Genomic DNA, 11,043 nt, shown 5'->3' on the forward strand with positions numbered 1-11,043 from the left:
GAGTCATTGGTTGACACGGGAAGCAGTAAGTCCGGGAACCAGTCGAGCCGGAACACGGGCGTGAGCGCCGCGGCTTCATTGTGCGGTAGAAGTGCTTTCTTCCAGCAGACATGTCGGGCTCGACTTCCCCACCTCCCGTGGTGGAGGCTACGGGACCTGGGGGCTGCCTCCCCCCGGGATACAAACCTTTTAAACCCGAGGAGCACGGCTTGGAGCGCGGGTTCCGTCTCACAGCCTACTCCGATTTGAAGGGATGAGGCTGCAAGGTCCCGCAGGAGGCTCTGCTCAAACTCCTGACGGGACTTGAGACGGACCAGGTCGACAGGACGGAAAAGTCCGGGGACCAGCATCCGGAGTTCGGTCAACAGCAGCTGGCTGGCCCGCGGCTCGGTGAGCATCCGTGAAATTTAGCCTTTAGCAGTTAGCATTAGCAGTTAGCTCCCACACGCTATCAAACTGAAGGCGGTTCACGTCAGTTAGCTGTTAGCATGAACTCACTCCCCACTTTTAAACTGTTCATCGAGTAAAACAGTTTGTTTTATTTAAGGTAATTGCGGAAGTTAAGGTGTAACTAGTCATTGTCCATCGGCACTGTCTAAAGATAGAAGAAATAACATCTGTCTGTCAGTGGAGAGAAGTTGAGTTTAATTAGCGGACATGATTCAGCACATTTTGGTCTGAACGTGAAGTTCAGCTAATCATTGGTCAGAAGGTCCTCGAGCGCAGCTGCACTTTGAGCTGCTGGAGCGCTTATTACAGTAGTAACCAAAATATGGGGCGGGTCCCCCGCAGCGGCCGCAGGAGAGCAACAACCAGGTCCCACTGAGTGGGTGGAGGGCAAAGTAATGTTAGAACATTCGTTACTCCCGAAAGTGGATATATTTTCCTTGTGATTTTCAGCCGCTGAGTGTTTTCTGTTTAGATCCATGACAGTGGAATACCCGCTGAAGTAACGACAATAAATTAGGTTTGAAACTGCAGTGTTCTTTCACACAGCTGCATTTCAACTTCTGAAAAATCTCAACCTAAAAAACTAAATAAAACCAAAACCAGGGTGATTATGAAGTTTATCACGGAACATATTCAGTGTCAAGAACATCAATCAGAACTTCATATTGGCCTGAGACCAACACAGATGTTTAATTGTGTGTGTGTGTGTGTGTGTGTGTGTGTGTGTGTGTGTGTGTGTGTGTGTGTGTGTGTGTGTGTGTGTGTGTGTGTGTGTGTGTGTGTGTGTGTGTGTGTGTGTGTGTGTGTGTGTGTGTGTGTGTGTGTGTGTGCAGGTGTAGGCATGGATTGCTGTGTGATTCCTCTGAGACATGGAGGACTGTCACTGGGCCAGACCACAGACTTCTTCTACCCTCTGGTGGAAGATCCCTACATGATGGTGAGTGACCATCAGTTGTTGCACAGTCATGAAAAACCTAGAAAAGTAAAGGAAATCTAAATTGCAACATTAAGGATTTATATATATATATATATTAATGGAAATTGGCCTCCTGAGCTGGGGCAGCTGTCCAAACGGGAAGCACCAGAGCCTCAGCTTCCCTGGCAGTGGCAGAGCAGTGCTGTTGTTTTTCTTGAGGCCACTGATGGTATCCTGCTTGAGTTGTTCCACCTGACGAAGTCTTTATATGATTTGAGATCATTGAGAGTTTATATCGCCGTTTTGAGATAAAATATCTCTATTTGGGCCATATTGCCCAGCCCTACCTGTGTGAGATTTGAGCCATTTTAGGGAAAATGTGGGGGTGTCCTCACCAGAAACGGCCTATTTTTAAAATACATTTTTTCAGAAATTAAGTTTTTTTTTTTAGTAAGTAAAGTTTATCTATAGCCCATTTCACAGATTAAAAAAAAATCACAAAGTGCTGTTCATAAAATGGCAGCACTAAAACAACATAATAATAATGTCATAAAATAAATAACAATTGGAAAACCCATTAACCAAATGCTTTGTTAAATAAGTCTTCCAAGTGCTTTTTTAAAAAATCCGTAGATTCAAGCGTGTAGAGAGACGGGGGCAAGTCATTCCATAGTCTGGGGCAGGGGTCGGCAAGCCGTGGCTCTTAGGTCCTTCTGCTGCAGCTCCTTGAGCCTCGGCTCCACTGCAGTACATCCCTGAGCAGGGCGGGCCGGAGCGGTACGGTAAGGCAAGGCGCAGCCAGACCAACTGTGTTAAGCGGTCCCACTACAGAGAGTGTGGTCAAATGTAGCAGGGGTTGTGAACGACGCAGGGATGTAACGTCCTTACACAACAGTAGTGCGTACGCGTAAGGTGCAGCCACAGCTCACGGCAGCTGTGAGTTTCCTGTATCGGTGACACAGCGGAAATCTTTCTCAATTCGAACTGCAGCTTCGATGGGGTGACATGGCTGCGTCCTTTCCTCTCCCGTTCCTGAAAGGAGCGCCTGAACCTTTTCGGAAGACCGCGGTTCTGTGGAGCGCCGACATTTCAATAAACCCAGTCAACAAAACAACCAGCGTGTGCAAAGCGGCTTATGTGAACAATAACGGTCTTATTGAAGCAAGTGAAAACAGAATTGCAATAGTCAATGCGAGACGAAATGAAAGCATGAATGATTTCAAGGTCTGATTTGGACAACATACTCTGACTTTAGAGATATTTCTCAGGAGGTAAAAGCAGTTTTTGTTCAGCTGTAGGAAGTGACTCTCCAAAGACATGGTCTGATCAAACACAAAGCTGAGGATTATGAAGCTGGTTTTAATGGACAGGCCCAGAACACCAAGGTGGTTTTTGATCAGGGGAATCTTCTTATAAGGAGCCGAGTTTCAGTTTTGTCAGCATTTATCTGGAGGTAATTTGAAGAAAGACAGTTTTTAATGCAAGTCACACAATTTAAAAACATAGATGAGAAATGAAACTCTTGAGACATTGAAGGAGCAATACAACTGAATGTCATCAGCGTATAAGTGATGGGACACATTTTTAAACCCACCAATGAGACAACCAAGATGAAAAGGTCCAACAACAGGCCCCAGGACAGAGCCCTGGACAATTCCACAAGACAGGTTGGACACATTGGTCAATACATTATTAATTGCAACATTGAAAGTTCTTCCTTTTAATATGTGAGGAAAACCTCAACTCAGATTTAAGTCTGTCAATCAGTATATTGTGGTCCAAAGTATCGAACACAGAAGTCAAGTCCACAAAGACCAGAACTGTGCCAGAGAACCAGAGTCTGCAGCAGCATCATATCATTTGAAACCTTTAATGAAGCTGTTTCAGTGGAGTGCATTTTTCAAAACCTTGATTGAAATTTGTTCTAGAAATCATGCTGTCCAAGTATGAGGTTAACTGGATCACTACTTTTCCCAGGATTTTGGAGACAGAGGGAAGTTTTGAAATGGGCCTGTAATCTTTTGGCTCCACAGGATCACGGTTTGGCTTTTGGCTGACAGGGGTGAAGGACGACCAGGAGCACACAGGAGAGGACACACTATTGGAGCGTTCCATAAACGCTTCATCATTCTCACACTTTGTAAATGAAGTGTGATCAAAGAGTACCAATGTAAACGACAGGTGGCCACTTGTTTGAAAATCCTCAACATTCTGCTGGTCAACATTTAGTCCAGGAGAAAAACCAAATGTACAGTGTGGCCTCTTTTATGATGGGACCAGGAGTCCATAAGGGTTAACAGTTCAGCTGCCATGGGACAAGATGGATCGTCACTGTGGGGTGGCTCGGTTGCTAGAGCGGTCGTCTCCCAATCAGAAGGTTGCAGGGTTGATTCCCATCTCTGCCTGTCTACATTCCTAAGTGTCCTTGGGCAAGACGCTGAACCCTCAAATGCAGTGAGAACGTGAGTGGTTGGTGGTGGTAAGAGGGGCCGATGGCACAGATTGGCAGCCTCGCCTCCGTCAGTCTACCCCAGGGCAGCTGTGGCTACCTACATAGTTTACCACCATCGAGTATGGAGTGAATGAATAATGCAATGTAAGAACGCTTTGAGTCTCTTGGAATAAAGAGTTAGGGTTAGCTCAGCTCTGAATAGAACTCATTGCAAACCAATGGAAATTGAAATGCACATTTTCAAAATAAAACCTTTTACTCTTTTTTTTTTTTTAATGCAGCATGGTTTCTAATGATCCAAATCAAATGGCCTGGTGGTTGGTGGTTGGGGACCCCTGCTGTACCTCATATAACGTCTTGTTCACTCATCCCTCACATGTTCACACACCAGTGGTGGCAGCTATGGCACTATGAAACAAGTTCACACACACTGGGAGAAAGTTCATGTTTTATTGTGGACGGGGGGAGACGAGGATCAACCTGTCAGTCTTGGAATTGGAAGGCGACCTGCTGTGATTAAAAGTGTCCTATCTGAATGGGAGTGGGACAACAGATGAAATGAGCCTTGTGCTAAATCTGGCTTATTTGCAGTAACCTGGTGAACATTTGTGAGATTGCTTGTACATTAATATGCACTGTCCCGTCCAACTAAACAAATAAATTAAATTAAATCTGTGTGTGTTGGGCTCAGGGGAGGATAGCGTGTGCGAACGTCCTCAGCGACCTTTACGCCATGGGCATCACAGAGTGTGACAACATGCTGATGCTGCTCAGCGTCAGCCAGAAGATGAACGACAAGGTTGGACGCGCAGTTTTGTGAGTAAAATTCCAGTTGATTTAATGTTGCGTCCTAAAGAGTGTATGTGGAGCAGGACCGTGAGCTGGTGATGCCTCTGATGATTCGAGGCTTTCGTGACGCAGCCGAGGAGGGCGGGACGTCTGTGACGGGCGGCCAGACCGTTATCAACCCCTGGATCATTGTGGGAGGGGTGGCATCAGTGGTCTGCCAGCCCAACGAGTTCATCATGTGAGTCAAAGGGACGCTTCAGCTGAGGAAATCATCCTCATAACATCACAACATACCGATGCAAGGCTGAGATAAAGTGTCACAACACACTGCTGAAACAACAAATAAGAGTGATTGACTACTGAGAGGCATTCCTCTAATCCAGGTCTGTCTCCACGTACCTGGAGGCCACGTTGAGAAAATGCTCATTTATTCCTCTAAATGAGTTTTAAATATTTTATAATACAAAACTGTAAACAGTTGATGCAGATATGCTTTTTTTTTTATTATTAAAAACTTGTTTTTCATCATTTAAATCACACATGAAATGTATTTTAATTGCGGGTCAAAAAAAAACAAAGGATTCAAACTACATTGTATTTCTGACTTCAAATTTCATTCGTTAACAAATCGGGACTAGAAATAGGAAAAAAAGAATAGAGTCAAGAGAGCCGTGATGTAAATGTTGTAAACATTGTTCTCTTAATGAAGTGTTTGTGCTGGTTTGGCTCTCAGGCCTGACGGTGCCGTGCCCGGTGACGTTCTGGTTCTCACCAAACCTCTCGGGACTCAGGTGGCTGTCAATGCTCATCAGTGGCTCGATCAGGTGAGACCCAGCATCACATACTCTGCAGACTGCTGCTCTGTGACAGCTTGCTGCCGTTTCCTTATGAAGCAACTTGCTGTAGACACAAAAACACCCCCAAAATATATTTTAAACATCCTGCTTGCAGTTTCTGATATTTAAGGTCAGAAATAGCAATTAGGAGATTCCAGTTTATTCGAGGTTGAGATGATAGAGGAGTCCACCCTCAGATCCTGCAGAAAGGTACAGAGGCAGGAGAGAAACTACTCTGTCATTTAAAGTAAACTACACTTTGGAAGGAAGTTCCTTCTGGATAGAATGAAAAAGTGAAATACTGCATTTCCTCCATAACAGCAGAGTGGCACGCAGTGTCTTTGTGTTGCGGCTGCTTCCCTCTCCTATTGTACCTATTTGTGTTTTTTTGTATTGTTTGTCTTTCTTTTGTGTTTTATCTATATTGTCTATTTTGATATGTTGTGTTTGTAGAGCCTGGTGGACAGTTGCTGCATTTTATTGCCATACTTGTATGTGTATGTAAAAACTTAAATCTGATCTCAATTTAAAATGTAAAATGTTTGATTTGTCACAAGCCTTAAATCGGATGAATACATTCAAATAAACGCTGTTCAAGATGAGTCCACATCCCATCGGTCCGCATGCAATCTAAATAAAACCAGCAGCAGCTTTAGATTCAACAGTTAAATCAACAATCCACATTCAGTTTACTTCTACTAACTGAGACTCTCAACATCAACCTCCTATGATGTTAATTAGAGCTGATAATCAAACAATTTCAACTAGGGATGTCCCGGTCAGATCGGTAGATATCGGATCAGGGCCAATGTTGGTGATTTGTGAGTAATTGGGAATCGGCAAATCCAGCCGATCACCCCGCCGATCTAAAAAAAACAAAAAAAAAAAAACAACTTTTTTTATGTCTTAGCGGTTTGGCATGGAGACCATCAACCTGTGGAACTGCTCAGGAGTAATGAAGCCCAGGTAGCTTTGATAGCAGCCTTCAGGTCATCTGCATTGTTGGTCTGGTGTCTCTCACCGTCCTCTGGACAATAGCCAGAGATTGTCTCTGGGGTTCAGCTCAGCCCAGTCTGCTGGCCAATCCAGCGCAGTAACACCAGCGTCATTGAAGCAGCTTCTGGTACCTTTGGCAGTGTGGGCAGGTGCCAAGTCCTGCTGGAACATGAACTCAGCGTCTCCATAAAGCTTGCATTTTGCTGGACAATCCTCTCCAGGCTGCGCTCCGCCCTTTTGCTGCTGCACCTTTTCCTCCCACACTTTTTCCTTCCACTCAACTTTCTCTGAACATGCTTGGATTCAGCATTCTGAACAATCAGCTTCTCTATCAAGGACCTTTAGTGGCTGACCCTCCTTGTGGACGGTGTCAATGACTGTCTCCTGGACATCTGTCAAGTCAGCAGTCTTCCACATGAATGTGTCCCCTCCTGACCAAGACTGAGACCATTTAAAGGCTCAGGAAACCTTTGCAGGGGTTTTGAGTTCATTAGCTGATCAGGGTGAGACACCAGGACTTTACAAAATGAACCTTTTCCTCAAGATTCAAATTTTCTGAGACACTGACTTTTGTGTTTTCATTATCTGTAAGCCATAATCATCAACATTTCAAGAAATAAAGGCTTGAAATATTTGTGTCATGAGCCGATATCATATATGGGTTTGACTTTCTGAAATGAGGGACAAAAAATATTGAACATTTTCATGATATCCTAATTTTGTGAGACGTTCCTGTAATCATGGTCATTTCAGGTTTTGTCCTATGTTATGAAATGTTGAACTGTTTAATGTTAAGTTTGTGAAATATTATATCAATATGGTAATGTAAAGTTTTACAGAGGGTTTTGTTTTTCAGAATACTGTGATTGACTCTTTAGGTAATACAAAAACATAATCTTGTTTTTGTATTTATGTCGGGATTTCCTAGCTCATAAGGATCACATTTATATAGTGCAGTCCACACATGGGGCACCAATTATGTTGAGTTTTGGCAGTTTGGCTGTGGATAATGATTAATAATTATCAAAGATAGTTATTAAATATTTTATTGAAAATGTAATCTGATCTCTGTCAGGTACCTCGGGAGCACCACCTGTTTAACAGGAAATGATAGCCAGTTCAGTCTCGTCAGTCTCATAAGATATACTAAAACAGTTGATTTGGAATTTTGAATTAATGGTTTAATTAATTACAATTACCAGAATTAACAGTAAAGCTTGAAGGATTTTGGAGTTCTTGACACAGAAGAGGTCAACATTTCATTTAGGGATGCACCGATCCACGTTTTTTCACTTCCGATCTGATTCCGATACTGGATCAGATCTGCTCCGGCCCTAATTTCATTCACTATTATGCACATTAATAAAACAGCAAGTATGATTCCAAAAATTATATTTATTTACAATGAACACAAATAAAACACAGATTCTAACTACCAATATACAGTGTGTGGGTGAGCGAGAGGTAGAGGTAGAGAGAGAGAGAGGTAGAGATGACCGGGGATGGAACTAGAAAACAAGATGGCGGAAACTCCATTCAGAACGGTGGTTTTCAGAGGAGTTGAGGCCTTGGTTGCAGAACTCTGGTGTCAGCAGGATGCGAACACTGGGTGAGCTGCTGCCAACAGCTCTTCCTTCCTTGAAGAGCTGTTGGCAGCAGCTCTTCCTTCCGTGAAGAGCAGGAGCAAGAAGCACAAAGACAATCTCTCCAAAGGCTTTTGATAAGGTGGGGGCTTTCCAAGGGGTGACATCCTGGGGCCCTAAACCAATTCGGACTGGCCGAGTGCGAGGGGCAGTCGGTGTCCTTAAAGCAGGAGGGTTTGCATGCATGGGGGCCACAGTGGCAACAGGACCCCCCCTGCAGGGACATGCTCAGGCACAAAGTCTTTCCTTAGAACTGAACCAACGTTTCTGTGGTCTTGTGAGATCCTAACAATCTGAAGACAAGAACCAATCCTAAATAAGCCCATTTCACCACCAAAGATCCCAGTTAGAAAGCACTGCCACGTAAACTGTCATTGTTTGTTTGTTTGTTTGTTTTTAAGTGAGATGAAGCAGAAGTTCACCGTTCCATTAATTGAGTCGGTTCTAACAAGGAACATGATTGCATGTTTGTCTGTATTTGTGACTGAGATGTAGGTGTCCTCACATTTCACGAGTGTCTGTGTCTTCAGCCTGAAAGGTGGAACAAGATCAAGCTCGTTGTCACCAAAGAGGAAGTGAAAGAGGGATATCAGGAAGCCATGTTCTCCATGGCAACGCTAAACCGCACAGGTACACTGTCTTCATTGATGTGTGGATCAGATCAGTGACCTCACTCTGACTCTGTCCTCTCCATGTTCTGTGTCCAGCGGCAGGCCTCATGCACAAGTTCCAGGCCCACGCCGCCACAGATGTGACGGGTTTTGGCTTGTTGGGACACGCCAATAATCTGGCAGCACAGCAACGGAACGAGGTGGCCTTCGTGATTCACAACCTGCCAATCATTGCCAAGATGACGGCCATCAGCAAAGCCTGCGGGAATCTGTTCAACCTCGTTCAGGGTACCTCAGCAGAGACTTCTGGTACGAGAACCTACCGAACCTTCTTACCTCCACCTCGACCATGTCAAGTAAATCCAGAATATTAGATTATTTTAGCCAAACTATTTGTCAATGCGTGTAGAGAGTTTTCTGGACAGACGGATTGAAATACAAAGTCGGTGTCAATGTGAACCTGAATCTGCAAAAGTCGTCTTGTAATTTGTCCGTCTGTAATGAGGTATTTCAGTGTGGGATCTGCTCAGCAGTATTAGAATCTGGATATGTAATAAGATTCGTCAATACTTACAAAAATATTTGGAGTTGAAAAGTCTGTTTTCATCTTCAAATGCTGAAAATACAAAGAACTCACCGGTTAGGAGTCGAGCAGTTTCACAATTGGCTGTTGTTGGTTTTTACACGACTTTTGCTACGGTTCTACCATCTGAAGGAGGCAGAGTTGTAAAGCCAGGGTTTTGCTGCCCTGAGCTCAGGCTCACAGGGACAGGTGAATACAGAGCACTTGAGTTTTTTTTTTTATTAACAGCCTCGTAAACAAATACAAGCAGAAGCTTCATTAGGCCCTTCTAGAAAAGGAAAATGTTTTGATGCTGGTTTACTGGAAATGACAGTGAGGGGTGAGTTTAGGGAAAACAAAAGGTATATCAGGTGTATTTTCAAACACATCAATCCATCTTTTAAAGTATTTTAGAATGCGCGTACACAAACCGCTGCAGCGTTATCAGAGGCGCAGGAAAACATGGAGCATTTACAAACGCTGCCCAGACAAAAGCTCTCTTACTCTTGGTTTGTGCCGTGTTGTTCGGCTCCGGTTGTGGGGCTGTGCGGTTCCGTGAGGCTGCGGTAACGTGTTTGTTACCGGGTCTGGATCCTCACCGGGTCTGGATCTTCACCGGGTCTGGATTCGGCGTCCCAAAATCCAGAAAAGCTCCTCGGGTCGCAGCCTTCCTCCCCTCTGTTTTAGGGCCTTTTCCATGGTTCCTGGTGTTTCCTCTCTCTGGGGAACATGAAGTGCATGAGGGGGTTCAATGGAATCTTGAGGCCAACACAGATAATGACATTCTTTATCATTTAAACCCCAGGCCGCTGCAGCCATGGGACACTTCATTCGTGACACGTTTCCATTAAACTGATTTAATCATTAAGAGGAAATCCGAGCATTGTGGTGTTGGTTAAACATTTGTCAACACTTCAAGGAGAGCAGGTCAGGAGAGGTGCAGCAGGTTGGGTATGTGCTGTTTGTATTGAATGATGGATCCTCTCCTCCACCTGCAGGTGGGTTGCTGGTGTGTCTGCCCCGAGAACAGGCCGCCAAGTTCTGCTCCGAGATGAAGAGTCAAAGTGCTGGCGCAGGAGGTCAGGGAGTGGTGGGCGGGGCCTGGATCATCGGCATAGTGGAGAAAGGAGACCGCCACGCCCGCATCATCGACAAGCCACGCATCATCGAGGTCCTGCCCCGAGGGAGCCAGGCGGCCAATCAGGACAACAGCTCCGACCCCAACTCCCACCTGTCATAGTGTGTGTGTGTGTGTGTGTGGGGGTGTGTGGGTGTGTGTGGGTTTGGGTGTGTGTGTGGGGGGGGGTGTCTCTGTGTTGCATGTCAGACGGTGGTATAGACTCAGAATCATTCCTGTTTAAATGTGTGACTGGTTTGATTTACTCTTTATTTACTGTGCTTGGTGCAGTTCTTTTATTTTGTCAGGGTTTTATTTTTTAATGGATGGTGTTGCTGTGTCATCTCGGTGAATGTATTTGCTTCCTGGCTCACCCCCAGCGCTCGAAGGGAAGGCTTGAGCAGCTTCTCTTTGGGACGGGCTGGCTGGCTTCCATTATGTAACCCCCATTACAGCTTTATCGGTCCTCTAATGCCGAGTCCTTCCCACCTTTCCTTACTTATGAAGCGCTGCCCATTAAACCCCATCCCCAGCGGGGCCGGGCCGTGCAGATGTTTGCCTTTGGATCAGGGGGTCGGACTTGAAGCATTGTGGAGGTCACAAGCTCTGTGTGTTTGTAGATTTCTTGCTTTTCACAATCAATAAAACATAAATAAGTTGATATGACGGAC

General features: G+C 44.9%; 1 protein-coding gene across 1 annotated transcript; it reads left to right on the forward strand.

The window, feature by feature from the left end:
• sephs3 (selenophosphate synthetase 3) lies at positions 1-11,043 on the forward strand. The gene is made up of 8 exons (XM_080468943.1): positions 1-390; positions 1,284-1,387; positions 4,510-4,617; positions 4,691-4,845; positions 5,341-5,431; positions 8,613-8,712; positions 8,790-9,002; positions 10,254-11,043. The coding sequence occupies exons 1-8, from the start codon at positions 111-113 to the stop codon at positions 10,493-10,495; spliced, it is 1,293 nt and encodes a 430-aa protein (XP_080325069.1). The 5' UTR covers positions 1-110; the 3' UTR covers positions 10,496-11,043.

The sequence above is a fragment of the Lipophrys pholis genome (genome assembly GCF_963383615.2).
Source record: "Lipophrys pholis genome assembly, chromosome: 8".
NCBI classification, from domain to species: domain Eukaryota; kingdom Metazoa; phylum Chordata; class Actinopteri; order Blenniiformes; family Blenniidae; genus Lipophrys; species Lipophrys pholis.